Source organism: Musca autumnalis, unplaced genomic scaffold (genome assembly GCF_047663935.1).
Source record: "Musca autumnalis isolate F117 unplaced genomic scaffold, ASM4766393v1 scaffold_1, whole genome shotgun sequence".
NCBI lineage: Eukaryota > Metazoa > Arthropoda > Insecta > Diptera > Muscidae > Musca > Musca autumnalis.
The window spans coordinates 182,697,064-182,718,992 of NW_027411644.1; the positions used below are offsets into that span (position 1 = coordinate 182,697,064).

General features: G+C 35.9%; 1 protein-coding gene across 2 annotated transcripts; it reads left to right on the plus strand.

Annotated features, from left to right (window-relative positions):
- The first annotated feature begins 81 nt into the window (after window positions 1-81).
- Window positions 82-19,968, plus strand: LOC141388796 (uncharacterized). Of its 2 annotated transcripts, XM_073959150.1 has the most exons (5): window positions 82-512; window positions 596-1,304; window positions 16,465-16,650; window positions 16,708-17,046; window positions 17,227-19,968. In XM_073959150.1, exons 2-5 carry the CDS (start codon window positions 692-694, stop codon window positions 17,778-17,780), a joined length of 1,692 nt encoding a protein of 563 aa, XP_073815251.1. In that variant the 5' UTR covers window positions 82-512; window positions 596-691; the 3' UTR covers window positions 17,781-19,968. The 2 variants fall into 2 exon arrangements, with proteins under 2 accessions (XP_073815251.1, XP_073815250.1); XM_073959149.1 differs by having other exon boundaries at window positions 16,465-17,046.
- The last annotated feature ends 1,961 nt before the right edge of the window (window positions 19,969-21,929 follow it).

A 21,929-nucleotide genomic window follows, 5' to 3' on the forward strand; every position in this document is an offset into this window, starting at 1 on the left:
ACCAAATATTGCATGAATTTTTAAGTAATCAGACAAACCTAATAACACTTAACCATACGAAAAAATTCAACTCTTCACACCAGTTACTGCCGAATACAACTCTGTGAAACCACGCTTTTTCCCATCAACGCAACACTGAGGCATGTTGTTTTGAATAACTTCAAAATTGACCAACCCAGCTGTTTGTTTTCTTTTCCTGAAAAAGTTTTTTTACCAACTAAAAAATCCTTGAAAAATGAAAATTATTTAGAGAAAATTATCAAATTTATTTGGCCCGTTTATGTAAAAGCCGAAATTTACTTCCTAGTTTGTGTTAGGTGTGTGTGCAAAGTAAAAAGTTGGCCGAAAGTTATGCTGTGTGAAATGTAAGCCCACGAAAAAACGTGAAATTTTACAGACAAACTCTATTGGAAAGAAGAAAAACAAGCAACACACGTTGCCACAGTGGCAATAATAACGAACGAAAACACAGACTCTGGTTCTGTTAGAGAGAGTGAAAAAAGTGAAAAGGGGTAAGCGCAATGTGAATTTATAAAAGAAATTCATATTAAATTTCTCTATTGGAATTAATAATAATCCCGCATTTTTTTTGTAGTTATATGTTGTTGATGCGAAATATCGCCGAGGTTGCTCTTAGTTAATTACTCGAATAAACTTGTCGGATTGATAAGTCTAAAATACCTCATGCAAGATGCATCTCAATCATGCAACAGCAGTAAGCACGGCCGCCATGATCAATTATCAACATTATGCACCGGCACAAATTGCTACTTCCCATGGGGTCACCACCTCGACGAATCAACATCAGACAATTTCTGCAGCCGGACTGCAGCAGGCGCCCTTTACACTACACCAGCTAACAGCGGTTCAAGCCATACAGCATCCTACTCATCAGGCCATGTTGCATCCGCAACATCCACTAGTTCACTTATTGGACATTTCAACTACGGCCGCCAATACATCGAATATCAATCATCCGGCGCCAATAACACCAATGACCGTAACAAAGGTTGAAATGCCAGAGGAGATGCCTGAGCCACAGGTTGATGATCCGCGCAAAAAGAAACAGTGCCACATTTGCAAGAATAAATTCCGGCAATTGACTACGCTTAGGAATCACATGAAGATACACACCGATGAACGACCATACAAGTGTAAACATTGTGAGAAAGCCTTTCGTCAAATATCGACATTGACAAATCATGTAAAAATTCATACCGGTGAAAAACCATTTAAATGCAATATTTGCTCTAAGGATTTTCGTCAACAGTCGACTTTAATCAATCACATCAAAACACATAAGGGTAAGTAGAGATCAATGCCTGTTGTTTGATTGTTTTCTGTCTGTGTGTGTCTTATTCGCCTTGCTTACATGGATTGTATGGAACGCATATAGTACATATATTTCCAATTATTAATATATTTGTATATATTTCGCTAATTTTTTTTTTTTAATTCAACGATTTTATTGTATTTTTATTTCTTTCTTTTAAGCATTATTGTTACATTCCACTTTTATTCAAAGTTCATGTTAAGTTAAATTGATAAGTTTTAATAGTATATGCTTTACAAGAAATTTTCATTACAATTACATACTTAAAAAATACTCTTAAATTGAAACATAAATTCATTTATTTTTTATATTTCTTTTTTAATAATTTTTAATACATAAGAGAAAGTGTGATAATAAAAAAAGCTATTCTATGTATGTGAATTAGTCTTAAAATTATTATTCCTTGCCTTACAATATGAGTCAAGATGCGGTCTAGGTTAGGACACGTTTCTGCATATGCTGTTGGAGACTTCGTTTGAAAACTCTAGGTCAATTATTTTCCATCGGAATTCCCGGAAATATTGATTAGAGACGGAAATAATGATACCGTTTCTGCATATGCTATTGGAGACTTCGTTTGAAAACTCTAGGTCAATTATTTTCCATCGGAATTCCCGGAAATATAGATTAGAGACGAAAATAAATATACCGAATAGAAAGAGGATTTCAAGGTATATAAGCAAATGATGAAAATATTTGCAGAGCTATTCCTAATAGATATTGGCTCGTACTAACAAACGCAATAGCCGTAATATTTTCATTTAGTTGCACTTGCTGGGTGAGATTTTGATTTTCATCACAGGTAGTGATATGTAATCTTTATCCAGGAAATGTATACATCTGGCATAAAGGCTATATTCAAAAGGGAATACAAAAATCGGTTGTATTTACATTTTCAAAATGGTCGTTGAAAATAAAATTCTCTTAAAAAAGCCAAGCTTTAGAAAAATGTTAAAATTTATAATTGTGATGAGGTGCAGTACAATCAAAGAGTCATGACCACCTTAAAAATTGTTCTAAAACTGCCTCGTCTGCTTTGCAAGTACCGATGCTTACTTCCATAGCGTGCAGTACCCAATGTTGTTGTTCTCCTACTTACATGTCATAGATCATATACAGCAATGACAGTCATGACCCCTACTGCAATTCTCCGATAATTTATAATTTATTGAGTTTGTCGAATAAACAGCAAAACGGTGGCTTGACGCAGCCCTCTATCTGTAGGTCAGCCCACCAAACAGCATGTCTTGTGCTTGCCAGTCTAGGAAACCGACAGAGAAGGTGCTGCTTGATTGTTTCAATAAAAATTCGTATGCTTTATTCGCAATTCCATTTCTAGCAATGTTTGGATACTCATTCTAGGCTAATATTTGATTTTAGGATGCTCACTTCATTTTTACATTTCAAAACTGTCGACGATTTAAAAAGATAGAACTTGAGTAGTTTAGGGACGATTGACTAGTATTTACCTAGTTTGTAAAAATTGAAATGTTTACAATTTTTACTGTGCTGTCCGAACTCTCTTAACATTCCGCGTCGCACAGTATTGCCGCTTTATGAGGGCACAGGAATGATAAATACCTACATCAGTCCATACCGGTTCCGATTTGTATATAGTTCCCATATACATACATACATATATCTTTCCCTATTTTGCTACAACTCGTTCAATTTTGATTAAATAACCTTCAAACTTAATATGTGCTGTTTTCTTAGGCCCCTGAATAGCTACACCGATTTTCACAAAAATCGGTTCAGATTTATATAATGCCCCCATATATATCTTTCCCCGATTTAGCTATAAATCGCTCAGTTTTTGACGAATAGCATTTAAATTTAACATGGGATGTTTCCGCTGGCCCCTGTTCGGTTTTACCGATTTTGATTTGATTTCGCAAAAATCTGTACATATTTGGACATATATCGGCCAATTTTTGAAAAATAGCTTTCAAATTTAACATGGGATGTTTTCTTAGGCCCTTTTTCAGTTTCATCGATTTTTTTAGATTTGGATATAGCTCTCATATATATTTTCGCCCGAGGCATATCTTTCCTTTACCGACAGTATCCGGAAAAATATGAAATATTTACCACATATAGTGCTTTTTATGCTGATTCCAACGCTGTATAATATCCCGAGATATGGGCCTCCGAAGTTCCGAAAATTCCCTTGTTTAAAGGCCGGTTACTTAGAGAAAATTTTTAATTTAAAAGAAAATGTTGTTCCCGTTATTGACTCCTGTCCATAGGAGAAAGTCTCAAATCCCCGGCCGAAGGACGGCTATTAAAAGGAACATACGATTTTTGAAAAAAAATTTGCAAACTGTCGGTAAAGGAAATTTGTTCCTCGCCCGATTTTATGTATTCGACGCACTAAACAAGCAATGTATGCGAAATATTGATTAAATTGGGAAAAAGTGACGTAATTATTCGGGCGAAATGATATATGGAAGCTATATTCAAACCTGAACCGATATGGACCAAAGTTGATATTTTACACATCTCGCTTCGGAAGAGATGTCCAAGGTAATACTAAGAATTTATATATTTTTTATCAAATTTAAATTTTTAATTTTTTGTTACGGTACTTTGCCCATGTCCAGTTGATGTCAACTTATTGTACTAAAATTTTATATTTATAGCCCACACATCCAAAACTTTTAATATTATCAACAACATTTTCGGAAATAATTATTTTAAAGGTCGTCTAATTTTCATATGATTATCGCTTTAGATTACCTGGGAAGTATTTGTCATATTTACTGTAAGAAAGAAACGTGAACATATATAAAAGTTATCACATTTTTCGGTTTTTGTTCATTGCGGCAACACTGTGCGTGATTCCTCTCCTACGTTAATCGTTGGTCAAGAACGATGACGACATACTTGGCTTCAGAAGAATATCCACTAGATCGTGCAAGGGATACCATGCAGGTACTTTATCGACAACATGTTGTTGTGTTGAAGTACCGGTAAAATCTTCGTCTCTTAGTGAAGATGATCCACTCATGTCACGAGAAGGCACCCTGTTGAAGTCCACTGGGCGGCATTTAGCAGATTTGAATATTCTTCCACCGCGTAGCGCTAACATTTGCATTCCACACTGATGCCGCGTAGCTTACCACAGACCGGCCTATAGCTAAAAAAAGGTCGACAGGGCTTCTTCGTCAGCACCTCAAGTGTTGCCGACCAGCGACATTTAAATATGCTGTCAAATTTAACCCCATTATCTTGATGTAGTCAGTGATCAGAATCAGTGGCCACCATCGACCAATATGTTCAGGGCGAGCCTCATTTCAACCGTCCAAGTGGCAAACAGTTTGGCAGTGGATTTTGTAGCGGATATTTTCACATTCCTCAGATGAAAAACTGCACTAAGTCAGCTATGTAGTAATTTAACCTATCACATATGTCATCGATGATAAGACCCGACGCCAAGATCGTACTAGGTAGGACTAATTAAGTATTTTGTAGCGCGCCCCCGTTTCCAGTGTTCAAAATATATTTCGCAAGCTTATGTTCGTTTTTCTGTTCAATCTGGCTCTGGGTCTATCTCCAGTTCCAGGAAAGTGGCTGCTTCGATGGGATGTAACCACAGATCCATGGAGTTAGATGAGTAGGTTTGGCGGGGTAGTTGAAAAGGTGTTTTGCCCCGTGCGGGCCCATGCCGCATACTGGGCAGATGTTTTGCACGGCGCGGTCAATCAATCCCACGGCAGCGGGTTCTTTCGTACCGGATTGACCTGGAACCACACAACATCAGCGCTCCGGCCAGTGGCTGCCACCTCAGTGTACATGTGTTTGTACATTTGAAAGTCGTTGACGAGTCTTCCTATCTTTAGGAATGTCCATCATTGTTGCCTTTTCTCCATAGAACCGGAATATGTGTTAAATTCCGACAAATATTGTAAATAAACTGAATTTAGAATATATTTTATCTTACTCTGTCTCTCCAATTTTGAATACCAGATTTGAGATATCATTAGGGTCGCTTTTCTATGCCTTTTCAGGGTCGAAAACGTGAATTACGATTTCAAAATACCTGAAATTGGGTGGTACCGTTATATGGGTATTGCCGTAGCTGCGGGAATGAAGAAAAGGAGGAAACTGTTGAGCACCTCCTCTGTTCCTGCCCTGCACAAATGTAACGCCGATTCAAAGCTCTTCGATAAGCGTTCCTTAATGATATCAATGAGATAACCGAAGTAGGTCTGGGAGACCTTCTGCGATTCCTAAATTCATCAGGCTGGATTTAACTACCAACACGTTACAATGAAATAGCAATCTCTGAACGAGTGATGTGGTTTTTCAAAACGGTATATTTTACATACTAAACCAACCAAATAACCGTTATATGGGGCTCTACTAAATTTGGATCTACATATCGCTCATTTACTCAAAGTGTGGCATAACTCAAAAAATGCGTTTTCTGAGTTAGCAATTTATATTTTTTCTACGCCTTCTGCTTTATCTTGTGTTAAATTTTCATGCTGATATCTCTAAAACTCAACGATTGTTAGCTCATTTACTACGAGTTTGGCATAATTCAATAAAAATGTTTTTGAGTTTATGAAGCACTAAAGCACTTCAAATCATGCATGATCTGGCACAGAAATTTAGCACTTATATATGGCTAGCTGTTTACAAAAAATGGTCCCAAGTACTTATTTTAGTTTTTGTGTAATAATGTTTTTATGTTGAGAAGTCAAATTTCAATCGCCAACTTAAAACGCGTTTTTCTCGAAACTAGATTTTTTGAGATGTGTCACTTATTGAGTAAATGAGCGATATGTCCGCAATTTTTGGTGAAGTTTTTTATCTAAGTTATATATTGTCACCTGAAATGCCCAAAGACGTAACGCTCAAAGGGCTACGTTGAAGGTTACGTCTTTGGGCATTTCAGGTGACGATATTCAGATCCGAAAACAAAGACAAATGCAGCCCTATTCTGAACGCATGGGAGTTGGGAATTTTTTCCCATTCCCGCATTTTCGTATTCTGAATAAAATGTTGTGGGAGTTTTTTCCCATTTCCCATTTCCCATTCCCCCACATTCTGAATGAAGTTCGAATTGGGAATTTGTTCCCATGGGAAATAAGTATGCATTCTCTATCTTGAATTGTGGGAGAATTTTGTGTCTTTTTGTGGGAAAAATCTCCTCAGCAAACAGTGTGGGAGTTTGAAAAAAAAAGTTTCAAGAAATTTCATATTTTTATGAAATTTCATATTTTAAGACATCTGCATCACAAAATTATTGCAAATATTTATAATCGGAATGTGGTTGTTTAATAAAAGCATACAAAATGTACTGTAAAATATGTCATTACTAGACTTCGGATTTTGCATATTCTTATATGATGGAAAATTATATGCTACGAAAATTGTTGTAATTTTTAGCGTCTTCGATCCATAAAATATCTTAGGAATCAACTTCATCATTCCGAGGACGGATTTCTCGGTTTAAAAAAAGAGCATTTGTTGATTCTATTAACGCCGCAAAGCAAATAAAAGCAAACCAATTTTAAAAGAATTTTAGGCAATAATTATTACAATATATTGGAAAATAACTATAATATAAACAATTTTTACAACTTTTCTTCATTTTCGTTAAATAACATTCGAGTTCTTATCAAATGACTAACTTTCTTTTGAAAATCTGTTAGTCTCCTCAACGGCTACGACAATGATAACACAAACGTACATATATGCCAAATTATGGTTTTGATTGTAAAAAATGTGTGGTTGGCTTTTCTGTGCCTGATCCAGAACCTGCAAGAAGCTACTTCTTTTTATACCCTTAGCATTTATGCTAACGAGGGTATATACACTTTCATACGGGATGTGCCTCATCGAAATAATGGTTTTAGACCCCAAGTATGTTTATGTTTACAAAATGTGTTTTAGACAATTTGGAGTCGATTGAGCAATGTCCGTCCGTCTGTCTGGCTGGCTGGAGCGCACGATAACTCTCGAACGGATCAACCGATTCGGTCCAAAATTTGGCTTCGCAATATTTTGTCCAAACTTAGTTTAAGTTCGAAGATGGGTTATGTAGATCCACTCCTTTCGGTACCTCCCCCACAAAAGTTGGAAAATGTTCAGAAAATTTGTGCGCCCGATTACTCCTGATTTGGTCCATACATCGGGGTGCCCGATTTGGTCCATACATTACACATCGTAATATATCTACCAGATATAGATCATGTCTGAATATGGATTGTATTTGTCCACTCCTTCGGGTGCCTCCCACACAAAATTTCGGAAAGGTTCACTTTAATACCTGCTTTCGAATCACTTTGATTTTTGTTGAAGCAATTTTCATTAGCTGTCTCCATTACGGGGGTAAAATCTTCATCAGGGACAAGTACATACTTCGTGAGAAAACAGCCCGAAAAGTGTAAAAAAATCCCTATGGCACCATATCGCTCATTTACTCAAAGAGTGGCATAACTCAAAAAACGCGTTTTCTGAGTTAGCGATTTCTATTTTTTCATTTCATTTCATTTCATTTATTTCATACATAGTAATGCATAAGCTAAACATAGCCAACATAATTTACATTACAATATACTTAACCATTTAAATAGCAACTACTATAACAATATTAAATTCGTAATACAAAATTAATTATAAACCTAAAAACAATGCAAAAGGCATAAATAGTGGTTCCCCAAATGTATAAGTAATATCAGAATGATTATTACAACGTAATAAAAAATTCAATGAATTTTATCTTATATGAATTTTATCTTATATTATAAGAACTACTCTGGTAACACTGTTAATCAAACAGCAAATTAAATTCGATTAAGGGCAAATTCAGCATATTTTCTTGCAAATATATGGACAGGAATTGCGAAAGTACGTAATAGCACGGGAAGTTGGTTCCATATCCGTGCTACCCTTACAATGAACGACCGCTCGAAAATCATGGAAGAAAAGTGAGGAAATATAAGTTGTTTTTGGCGATTTGAACGCGAAAAAATGAACTTGATGCGCAACAACTCAGGGCAATTAGTGTGGACTATAGAATAAAACATTTTCAATAAACGTTGTTCAACATATGTGTTAAAGGGAACTCCCAAAAAATGCAGTGAGTAGCTGGAGACATGATCATAACGCTTTAACTTAAAAACAAAACGCAAAATCATGTTATACAACCTCTCAATCTTTCTTAGATTGTCCTGGCAAGTGCCAGAAACTATCTCAAGACGTTTCCGAATAAATTGCGGCAAATACAAATTGCTACAGTACAACTTGCGCAAGGTGGATACTACACCAGAATAAAGAAATTGAATATGGTTGGAAAAGTTAAGTCTATCATCAAGAATACAGCCTAAACACGTCATTTCATCCACAAGTTCTATATTAGATCCGTTCATGCATACGTAAATATCTGGAGATGCACTTCTCATAGGCTTAAATAGCATAGATTTCGATTTTCCTACATTAACTGTGAAATTATTCGAGGCCAGCCAACGGCTTATAGACTCTAATGTGTAATTAATATCAGATTCTAAGTCAGTAATAACGTTGTTTCTAAAAAACAAGTGCATGTCATCCGCATAAAAAAAGGGAAAACAGTTATCAGTAGTTATACAATTAGGTATGTCATTAATATACATTATAAAAAGAAGTGGTCCCAAGACAGATCCTTGGGGAACACCACTGCTAATCAGCCTCTCACTGGAATAAACACCATTATAGTGAACAAACTGCGAACGTTCGGAAATATAGGAGTAAATTAATTTACACGCAGAACTACTAAAATGAAAATTCTCTTTCAATTTCTTAATCAAAAGTTGGTAATCTACCCTATCGAAAGCTTTCGATAGATCAAGAGCTACCAAAACACCAAAACTACCAGCATCAACAGCCTCCCTAATTGTGTCAGTAAGATGAAGTAAATGGGCAGTGGTACTATGTCCACGCCTGAAGCCATACTGAAAATTATTTAAAATCTTGTTTCCTTCAATGTAGTCCGAAATTTGGTACTTCATTAAGTGCTCTGCCACCTTAGAAAGTGCTGGTAGTATGCTGATTGGACGCAAATTGTCCATAGCGAAAGGTCCCTTATTTTTGGGAATGGGAACAACCCTGGCGCTTTTCCAACAAGAAGGATATGTTGACGTCGTGAAAATCGTATTAAAAAAATTCAGAAAGTAAGCAGACAAATAAGGGAAAATAAGCTGCAAAAATTTGACAGGGATACCGTCCGAACCCACCGCATTAGACTTGACAGCACCCAAAGCACGAATAACGTCCTCCTCAAACACACAACTGAATGAAAAAGAATAACCTTGACCATTATACCCAGTAAGATCCAAAGGACCCGAATCCACTGTAGAAGATGGTTGTATGAAGAAATCATTTAGATCTTCAACGTTGACCGGAGACTCCTCCGAGTCAGAGTCATCGTCCAAACAACCACTACTCCGCAACTTTTTCCATATTTGAGAGCAATCTAAACCGTTAAACATACTAGTATAGAATTTCCGCCTTTCCTTCCTTAATACAGACTTCGCCCTATTCCTATAGGTACAAAAAACTTTCCAACTGTCTCTAGTTGGATGTCTCAGATATTCACCATACGCAATGTCGCGCAAAGAGCGTGAAAATACAATTTCCCTGGATTTTAACCAAGAGTCTAAACGACAATTGATACGACGACAAACCGTGGGAACAAACGAATATAAATCGTTTATGACACTATTTAGCGCATGTATTTGAGAATTAACATCAGCCGACAAAAAAGCATTATCAATTGAGACGCTGGATAAATACCGGAATAAGCTGTCCCAATCTATTTGGTTAAAATCGCGATATTCAAAGTGTTGCTCTTGAGGAAAAACAAAAAAATCCATCGATGCAAAAATAAGGGCATGATGGGAAATGGAAGGGCATTGTAGCTGAGAGTAATGCCTCAACAACGTGGGGCGACTAAAAAGCATAAAGTCAATTAAAGAAGTCGATGTGTGAGATATATCGAAATGGGTAGGAAGAGAATTATGAGATATGGTAAGTCCTAATCTCAATGATGTTTCCCTCATTCTCCTTGATTTCGTAGAATCAAATAAATTATAGTTGAAATCACCTACAACTATAATATTAGAATACCTTGCAAAAAGGTCGCAATGAGATTCCTCAAAAACATCAACGTTGCCATGTGGCAAATAAACAACGCCAAAAAGAGTTTTAACAAATCCATTATCTACTTCAATAAACAGAGACTCGCTTACACCATAGTTTGGTGATCGATAAACAACTTTAAATTTTAGACGCTTTAAAACGTAAATCCCTACCCCACCTCCTCTAGAATTCGGTCGATCATTTCGTATAAGGGTGTACGCAGGTATGGAAATTGTCTTGGAGGAGACACAACTCTTCAACCAAGACTCTGAGACAGCAAATAAATCAAGACCACTCTCACCAATTAGGCTACACAAGTCATTGATCTTTAAGTTATTAGCTGAAGGTCGGATACTTTGACAATTTAAGTGTCCAAATGACAACTGATTTTCATAAGGCCGAAGAACATTTCTAAAAAAAGATGAACTACTTATAATTGGACCAATATTAGCATCCATGATAACAAAAATAGAAAAATATAAATTAAATTGGGGAACCAAAAATACGCAAAACAATATTGAATGCTTAAAAAAAATTAAAATATTGATTCTTAACGCAATACAAAGGGGATCCCCAGCAAAATCAATTAAAACGGAATTGCTAAACATCTTCATAAATATTTTGAGAGCCACTACTCCATAAACGGGCACCTTGATTACGCAGCAGCTGATTTCATAACATTTGCGTTCACTTAATGCTCGCCTGATTCATCCAACTCAAGGAGAATTTGTGTACAATCACGTAAATTAATAGTCTTAATTCCACCATTAACAAACGTGACTCTAGCACACGGGTTATCACCATTAATTATTTTGTACCATGTTGCAACATCTTTGTCAATAAGCTTGCGACAAGCATTTACCAGCTCTACAGCATTAGGAGTAAGATGATCGAACAAGTACACACGAGATTGCATGTTTCCTCCTATAACATCTCTGAGTAAAATTGGGTGTCGGCGATGATAATTTGCCATTATAATATCCCTGGTCAGCACAGAATTGAGTTTAACTAGCACAGACTTCCCATTTTCAAAATAACAACAATGTTGAATGTCAGCTACACTCAAGTTCACATTGCAAAGGTCGAAAATGGATAGGACTGCCTGGGAGATATCTGCCATACCCCGGGGAATACCCCTTATAACAATATTCGAACGGTTTAGTCGCCTTTGCAGAATATAATTTTGTTTTTCCATATATTCTACTTTGTTGTTAAGTGATTCTATTTTTTGAATGCAATGGCCAAGATCATCTTTAATAGAACGACAAGAATCAGCAACGACGGCTACTTTTTCATCGCAGGCCCTTATATCCTCCTTTGCTTTCTGAAGATTATCTAGAAATTCCTTCCGTAACGACGCAAGGACACCATCAACCATATTCTGGAAATCATCAGCATACCGCTTCATTTGCTCGTCAATACTTCTCTTCATCGAAACAGCCATTTCATCAAGCCATTTCTGAATACGCTCCATATTGTCACTTAGCCAAGACTGCATTGCACTGCTGTTTAATACATCATCAACAGCAGGCATTGCTTTATCAGATGCCAAATTGTCCCGCTGAACAGATAAGCTTGAATTGCTACTAGAAGCACCATTCCCATTTGATGAATGTGCTCGTGCCTTCTTGCACGCGGCGCATGTGTATTTTAGGGATTTATTATTCTTTACAGCAGTAATAGAATAGCCAATACATTTCAGATGAAAATATTTTCCGCAAACAGAGCATCCCATTTTATAAACACCTTTGGTAATATGTGAATCGCAAACAGGACAAATCAACTGTTTTGCAACACCCTTGGACGTTCCATTGTCGTTTGTTTTCTTTTGAACACATGGTGAAGGCGCCATGGCTAAACATAAAAAACGAAGTATGTATGCGTGTGCTATAATGCTGAAGCCAAGCAATGAAAAATAAAACAATTGGTATTGTTGAAACAGGTATAATAATCAAAAACCCAATATTTCAACCGATAAAGAATAATGTACGCAGCAAAATTATACAATTTTCTTTAAAAATGACTACTATTTTCCGCGATTTAATTAATTTCACCGGAGCACGAGAAAAATAATTATCTGTACATAACAACGTTGCCAGATCAAAAAAACTACGACTTCTACTTTATCTTGTGTCAAATTTTCATGCTGATATCTCTAAAACTCGGCGATTTACAGCTCATTTACTACGAGTTTCGCATAATTCAACACAAACGTTTTTGGAGTCTATGAAGCACTGAAACGCTTCAAATCGTGCTTGGTCTTGCACAGATATTTAGCACTGATATCTGGCTACCTGTTTGCAAAATATGGTCCAAATAGTTATTGTAGTTTTTGTATATTAATCTTTTCGAGTAGGGAAGTCAAATTTCAAACGCCAACTTAAAACGCGTTTTTCTCGAAACTCGATTTTTTGAGATGTGCCACTATTTGAGTAAATGAGCGATATGTAGTAGCTGGAGCGCATGGCAACTCTCGAAGCTTTGAGCTTTTATCCTAGTCCATATTTTTGTCGGGAAGTTCATACGCCCGAAATTCTGAAACCTCCCTAAATACATAAAATACAAAAGTATTTTAATTCACACAGGCTGAGGGTATATCTCCGTCGGCAAAGCCGACTGATACTTTTTTACTTGTTAATAGTAAAAATTAGTAGATTCTTACAGTTCTGAAACAGACCATTGATTTAAAGGTATACAAATGATCTCTTAACAATTCTATTAATTTTTATTGCCAAAATAAATTTTAAAAACTAATGTTTTTGTTTTTCATAATACCGATTAGGCGTAAAAAATATGTCAATATAATAAATGTGAATATGTAATAATGCACAAAAATATGTAAAAATCAAGAAAAATATCCAAAATTATTGTAAGCATTGTGGCGTTATCTTTTAGATTTTTTTAAATATGCAAAATACGATAGCGATCATTAGGAATAAGTAAAACTAGCGATATACTCGTTAAACCCCTAACTCAAATTATTCCAAATGGATATCAACATACAATTTTTAAATTCGAAACAAACTTAAAAAGTTCCTATTATTATACCCTATACCACAATGTGGAAAAGGGTATTATAAGTTTGTTTTGGGAAAAATGCATGTAACACCGCGAAATATTCGTCGGAGACCCCCAATGTGGTATACCATTCTTCATATCTCGACGAGATAATGCGATTTTGAGATGTGTGTCCGTCCGTCCGTCTGTCCATTATAAATTGTAAACACGCTCCAGGCCGGAATTATGGAGCGATCGTCACGAAATTTTGTATGGACGTCGGGTTCAGATCAGAATAGATCCCTATTCTTATTGGTGATGATCGTGAAATATTTAGCGGGTGAAATGGACCAAAAACATAATATTTATCCAATTTTGTAGTGGCTCTGTAGGTCTCAATAATAGTCCGATCAACGCGTAATTTTAAATAAGGTAAGAGTATATCACAAAGGGGAAGCTTGCAATTTGAGATGGCGATCGGATAATATTTAGAGGGTTAAATGGACCAAAACTTTTGTGTGAAAATTGTGAAAATTTTTAATATACAGCTTATATCTTAATTCCTGGAAGTGACATTCCGGACAAGTGAGATATACTTGAAAGAGGAACGCTTGACCTTTCAATTGATTCCAATTATGTTGGGGTGCATGATCAGATAACAGAGTTACAGCGTAATATATTCCGTTATTTGTTTGTAGTGTATTAATAAACTCGCGAGAAGTCGCAATTATACATCGATAGTTACGAAATTTTGCACCGGGTAAGAGTATAGGTAGAAAAAGATGCCTACAATTTTGAATGATGATCTGATATTCTTTAGCGGGTGAAATGGACCATTACTTTTGTATGAAAAATATAAAAAATTTATTTTTGGTCGATATTTTAATTCCTTGAGGACATATATATTTCGCAATGTAGCCTACATATGAAAAAACTACTGACATTTCCTCTGATGTAAATGGGAATAAAGTGTTTGCTAGATAACGGGCCTACTGCCTAATATATAATGGGTTCTGTGTAGAGAACCACATTTTTATACCATGCTACATATTGTCTCTCCAAAAGTTTATGTAACACCACGAAATATTCGTCCTAGACCCCTTATTTGTTATGCCAAAATTCATATCTCGACGAGATAAATCGATTTAGCGATATGTGTCCGTTCATTAAAAATTGTAAACAAGCTTAAGGCCGCAATTATGGTCCGATTGTAACAACTTTTTTAAGGAGATTGGGTTCGGGCCAGAATAGAAATGATTAGTTTTTGGTGATGATCGTGAAATGTTCAGGGGATGAAATGGGTTTCATTACATTTTAGTTTGTGTGAACTAAATTTTCCTTTCCTGCTACAAAAATGTCTTTATCATGCTAGATAACTTTTTGGTTTTGGTCATAAGTATTATACATTAGATCTCTGATATTTGATAATTAAATTTTCACAATCATTGAAAAGAAGTTCCGTGGATAGAATAGGATAGTGGTATAGGATATCCCATGGTCGGCTCCGTCCGACTATAGACTTTTCTTACTTGTTTTATACACAAAAAGTATGTTTGCCTAATAATTTTGACTCCATTCACTTAAAAAATCCATAAATTAATACACGGTTGTTGAATTAGGAGAGTTGTGCGTTTATTAACCTATTTCAAAAACCGTGAATTCAATGCAAGTATGCATTTTGTATTATAAAACAAAATTGCAGCCCCCAAAAGTATGCTATAATAATTTTGTGTAAATAATTTCTAATTTCGAAATTTCTTCTCGCATTTCGTGCTGTTCCCATGTCGTTGAGAATCTGTTAAGCGTGGGAATGCGAAATTTTGCTCCCGTGGGAAACAGCTCCCATGGGAATGTTCAGAATAGGGCTGATATCTTCAAAATATCTTAAATCGGGTTTTACCGTTATATGGGGGCTATTCCAAAACGTGGACTGAATTCCATAATTTTTGGTAGAGAAAACTTCCAATCCTAAATGCCAAATTACATCCAATTTTGGCCGAAAACGTCGATAAAAAACTTAAAAATATTTTAAATCGGGTGTATGGGGCTATTCCAAAAAGTACACATATGTTCACCATTTTTAGCGGATAAACTTCTTGACCACTGGGAACTCCTGTCTGCAAACAAAAGACGCCTCTGTGCAACATTTTGAGCGTTCTCAATTTGTCCTGATGCTAGAGCGATTACCACAGATGGGAATGTGACATTAGGGTGGTTTTAAAAAAATCGATGACGTATTTTTTATGCGACAGCTCCTAAAGTGTTTAGTTTGGTCGATTTTAAGATTTCCAAAGTTTGAGTACAATCGGAATATGTTAACACGTGCCACTGGGGCCTCAAAGTTTCCATGGGCTAATATTAAAATCTGATCCGATTTTCAACAATTTTTGTATGATTGCTTGTTTAGATCCAGAAATGAACTGATAAAATTTTTTCATCGATTGGACAACAAATTTGGTCTGTAGAGCGATTTCGTGAAAATTCACCTTTGGCTCCATACTATGGAAACATATTCAGATTGTACTCAAACTTTGGCAATTTTAAAATCTAACAAAACTAAAAAAATCCGACATCGATTTGGGTTAAAACCAGTCTAGAGGACATACAATTATCGAATCAGCATTTTACCCTAATCAAAAATGTATATATTTTGTAGGGTCGAAAATGATTATTTTAATGTAAGTCCCAATTTACATTGGGCGAGTTTTCTTGCGGCAATTGTCATTTTGTAGGAGAGAGAGGTGAGGCATATGGTAACCCTTTGCCTCTCAGCACCCTCTCTCACCTACAAACTGACAATTGCCGCAAGTAAACTCGCCTAATGTAAATTGGGACTTACAAAAGGAAAAAAATATTCAATATACACTTCATACGAAACATTTAGCACACAAATAATTATTTTTATTGTTCACCTACAAGTAAATTTCTGTCGTAAAGATTATAATCTAATAATTTAAACATTTACAAACATTTATTGTTTTGACCCTTGCCCTTTTTTCTTGTAGTCTTTGCATCTTTAGCAGAACAGCAACAAAATGGTACGGCTACATTATTAAACTTTCAACCGCCACAGACAACGCAGGGTACTTCACGTAAAGGACAGTCGAAAGCTGCTGCCCATGCAGCGGCGGCTCAATTGATTCATCAACAACAACAGCAACAACAGCAACAGCAGCAACAACAAGGGCAAAGTACAATAATATATACCCCACAACAAAGACAAAATATAACCAAGAGTCTTTATACAGGCAGTTATAATTCACCACAGGCCGATGAGCTGGTCAAGCCGTTTCAGTGTCATATTTGTAAACGAAGGTTCCCACAACTAAGTACCCTGCAGAATCATGAACGCACCCATATTGATCCTAAACCATATAAGTGCGATGGTTGCGACAAGGCATTCAGTCAACTGGCAACATTGGCAAATCACAAGAAGATCCATTCGGGAGATAAACCCTACGCCTGTCAATATTGCTGTATGACGTTCCGGCAGCAGAGTACGCTTAATAATCACATGAAGACACATGCTAATCAGGTGGCCACCATAACATCGCATAACACAGCTCTGGGAGGACAAACAGGCACAGGTGAGGCGCTTGTTATGACGCCATACAACTGAAGTTTAAAAAAAAATAGTAAAAAAAGACAAAATTATATTCTAAAATTAAAATAAAAGTAAAACTGTTTTCTCTAAGTTTTTATTACGCTTAACCCGAAATATATATTTTATTTTAAATTTTTACACGCTAACCTTCAACGAACGACAGGAGGAGGAGGCGGCGGCGGAGCAGCACTAAACCATCCAACACATGGTAATAGTAACATCCCTTTAGCAGCTGCTACCATCATGGTTACACCAACAGCTACAGGACATTTACAGATACAGCCCCAAGTAGAACATCATCCTTTGTTACATTTTCTTGATAGTAACACCACCGTCAGCACTTTAAGTAATAAGGAACAGTTTGCCTCGTCCAATAATCATAACAATAATAATAATCACGGTGGCGGCGGCGGTCCCACTCCAACCGGAATCGTTGCTCATTGTATACGTAACAGTTGCCCAGATCGTCCATTCATGTGTAGTGTCTGTCGTCGGGCCTTTTCACAGCAGAGTACGCTGGCCAATCACTTGAAGACCCATACCGGTGAGAAGCCATACAAATGCAAAATATGCGAAAGTAACTTCCGACAAGTCTCCACATTAAATAATCACATGAAAATTCATACTGGCGAAAAGCCATATGCTTGTTCCTATTGTCCTAAGCAATTTAGACAAAAAAGTACACTAACTAATCATGTGCGCATACATACCGGTTGAAATAGAGCAACGGATGGCGCCGTTGATGCTGCTGCCATTTCCATAAATGATGATGATCATAATCCTATAACATTAACATCGTTTCATCACCCCCACTCCCATGCCCCACCACCACCTACATTATCCATATTATCAAGCTCATATCACCAGGCCTCCTCATTAACGTCCCAGCAATCATTAGTACCAACACCACATACCACCCAGATTCCTTTACAACATTACACATTATTGAATCCATCATCCCAACATTCTCATAATCTGGCTCTTTCATTATTTCGACATTCACAATAGACATTGAAACTAAAACACACATTTAACTGTAGGGTGTTCGAAAACAAGCAAATGAAAATGTTTAAGTAATAGCACGTTAGGATTTTCAAAATCCAGTCGATTTCAAATGTCCAATCCATAGCTACGTCAAAATCTTTGAATATATGGCGAGGATTTATTTGATGAATATCCAACGGAATTGACATATGAAATCCAGTGAGTTTCGTAGATCTAAACGTACTATAAGTCTCCCAGTTGTAATTTTAAACAAATAAGTTTGGAGTGCAATCATTTAGTACATACATAAATATGTATTTTAAAGATAACAAATAGAACTTTCGAAGAATTCGTATTACAAATAGACTCCTGGAATCCTAACGAAATATTACACTTTGGAAGTCAGTCTAACATTGATGTTGGAAATGCTTTAAATTATTCGTGACGCATCAAAGATGTACAATTACTTGAAATAATAAATCTCCCAAAATTTGCTCCTAAAACCCCTAAATTATCGAGCTTAGTTTTTGGACACCCTATGCATAGACAGGCACACCACCCAATTCCACTACCCACCACATCTGTTTCCCCCCATCCGTTGCATTGATACTCCCCCTCTCCTCTATCTATCAAAACCAGTACACGCTTATAAAAATCTATAATAAGAGAAAAGCTAAAACATCTTTGCTAGACAACATAGAAGTTACTGTTTTTCCTTGAGTAGAGAATTTCTTAGAAATTCATTGCAACAACAACAAAAACAAATCTATACAACTAACTTTAAGCTTAGAAGTTCTTGGTGTTCGTTAAACTAAAAACAAACAAAAAATCACCTTTACACACACACAGACACAAACACTCTTATATCTTTTGCCAATGGAAAACCTAAAGAGTATAAACAAACAAAAGGTCCTTTATTTCACAAAAAATAAGAATTAAAAGAACTGCTGTGCAGCCGTCACCATATATTCTCTATAACTTTTAAGGGTACTTTCAAAAATACTGTTGTTTGCTGCTGGTGACCTTGTCACCACACAAACAAGCAAAACAAAACATACTATTATTAATACTATTTAAAAAAGGAAACAAACTATTAAACAAAAACAAAAGAAAAATACAGGGTGTTAAACATTACATTTTTTCTGTTTGTATTTTCCCTCTCCATCCATCATCCAGCACCTCCATCCATCCATGTCGCTTCCGTTGCAATTCCCTCTCTTCCCATAAACATATTTTAAGATATTTTAAAAATAATTCCTTTTTATTTCGCAAGACAAAAGTTTCCTATCTCACCATCTTTTCTCCACTTTCACACCACCTCCATACTACATCTATTATTTCATCTTAACTTCTCTCTCGTATTTTGTTTTCTTATTAGAAAAAGCATTGCTTTATCTATTTTGTTTTACTATTATTTTTATTATATAATATAATCGCCTAATTTTAAACAAAACAACAAAAAAACTAAACATTTGTTAGTACATACATACTAAATATTATTATTATTATTGTATACATAGTATAGAAAGTTCGGCCGTAATTTGATGAAATCGAAAGAGGAAGTAATGATGATTTTTTCATTATCTGCGATATCATCTGATTGATTAATTGTTTAATTATAAAAAAAAATAATTGAACAATAAAAAGAAAACAACCTAAATAAAAATAAAAGAAAAAATATTTTGAAAATATGGCGAGCAAAAATATATATTTGCAAGTATTTTTTCATGTGCAACTTTTTTTGTAATTTGTAATTTTTTTATACGTTGAATATTTGAACAACAACAACAAACAGACAGACATAAACAGAGAACAACAATAATAATTGATACTGTGTACTTAAAAAAAAAACAAAAGAACGTAAAAAATAATAAAGAAAAAGTATATAAGAAATACAAAATAAACGTTTAAAACTGTATACGACTTGGAGAGGTTGTTTTTATTTTAATTCTTATTGACTTCGTCATCTACATGAGCTTCAAAAGTGCACTACATACGTATGTATGTCACTACTACTTATGTGGCTATCTACAGAGCATTTGTCCTATAAGACGAACTCCTCTTTTTTATACCCTCTCTATGGAGGGAGGGTACATTATGTTTGTTTTTCTGTTTCCCCAAAAAGTATATAAATTCTTGATCAGAGTAAAATTCTAAACGATTTTTCGGAGGGGACATAGTTCAGATTTTGTACCGATTTCGTTCCGATATCGGAGCGAATGTCGGAATTAAATTTCCCTTCCGAATTTCCCAAGGATTTTCTTACGATTTCGTTCCGAAATCGATCCGATTTCGCACCGAAATTATGTCAACCACTTCATACAACATTCGTAATGATTTCGGATCCGACATCGGACGAAGCGTCCGAATTTTGTTCCGATTTCGTTAAAATGTCGGTACTATTGGTTTGCTGGGTAGGCACCTGCATTTTTGTCCAAACTAACTGTAATTTGACTTTGGAAGTTCCAGTGAGCATAATACTTCTCCAACAAAAATTGTCAATATATGTCCACGTTGTAATATAGCCCCCTTATAACGGTACCTCCCGATATTAGCTACATGTTTGACGAACTATCTGAAAGTTGGGATTCCCAGTGGTCACAAAACTTCTCCCCTAAAAATTGTTAAAGCGGGTCCATGTGATTGCATAGCCCCCTACCACATTTCGGCACCCACCCATTTCAGATATTTTGAAGTTTTAATGTTGTGCTTAATGTAAAAATTGTGATAAACAAAATTCTCCACCACAAATTATGGAGATGGGTCCACGTTTTTTAATAGACCCATATAAAAACTCACAGTGAGGTGATGTTTATAATTGGACTGTATGGAAAGGCTGACTTCCGAAATGTCACTTGCTTTGTATTCGTGCATGAAACTAGGGGTTTTTAGATCGAGTTCCATAATTTCATGAAATTGCAGTTGTGGAGAACTCGATCTAAGAACCCCTAATTTCTTGCACGACTACAAAGCAACTGACGTTTCGGAAGTCAACCTTTCTATACAGTCCAATTATGAACATCATCTCACCGTGAGTTTTTATATGGGGTCTATTAAAAAACGTGGACCCATCTCCATAATTTGTGGTGGAGAATTTTGTTTATCACAATTTTTACATTAAGCACAACATTAAAACTACAAAATATCTGAAATGGGTGTGTGCCCAAATATGGTAGGGGCCTGAACAATCAATAGCACACCTCAGGCTGGTTTGTACGTGCTCCTGGATCTCCAACCTCTAGATATTGTGGTCCAGTTTCAACCTACGACGGATGAATTTCAAATCTCCGAGAGTCAGGAAGTGGCCAGTTTCACATTTTGGACACGAGAAGGTCTTAAGCTAAATTGATAGCTTAAATCTGGCGACAGGAATAGCACATATAACGTTACCTCCCAACTTAAGATATTTTGAAGCTTTTATCGAGCTCAATGGTCACAACCAATAGTAGACATTGGCTTATCGAGAATCATAAAAATCATCATCTTTACAAAGATTCCATCTTTACAAAGGAGCAAACTAGGTCGGCGTAGGTGACCAACTAACGGAGATATCGCAATAGTCGGTAATAATCCCATTTTTCCATTTTTTTGGAAATCACGCTACGGGGCGCAATTTGGATCGGATCGTCACGAAAATTCGAGGGTTAATGGAGGTCTCACAGAGGAAGAAGCCTATTGATTTTGGTGATGGTCGGATAATATTTAGGGGTCGGAATGAGCAAAAAAATTATTTGTAGAAAAAGTCAACATTTTATTCCAAAGCAAATATCTCAGCGTCTATAAGGGGTATATAAAAAGCTGACAATGAAAGTAGAAAATATCACCTTTACAACGATGTAACGTAGGTTTTCGTAGGTGGTCAAACTGCGAATTTAATAATAA

Excerpts from the sequence above, each read along its gene's own strand:
- LOC141388796 (XM_073959149.1), top strand. The coding sequence starts at position 692 with ATGCATCTCAATCATGCAACAGCAGTAAGCACGGCCGCCATGATCAAT. Across the intron at positions 1,305-16,464 it reads TCACATCAAAACACATAAGG|TCTTTGCATCTTTAGCAGAA; the intron begins GTAAGTAGAGAT and ends TTTTTCTTGTAG. Across the intron at positions 17,047-17,226 it reads GGGAGGACAAACAGGCACAG|GAGGAGGAGGCGGCGGCGGA; the intron begins GTGAGGCGCTTG and ends AACGAACGACAG.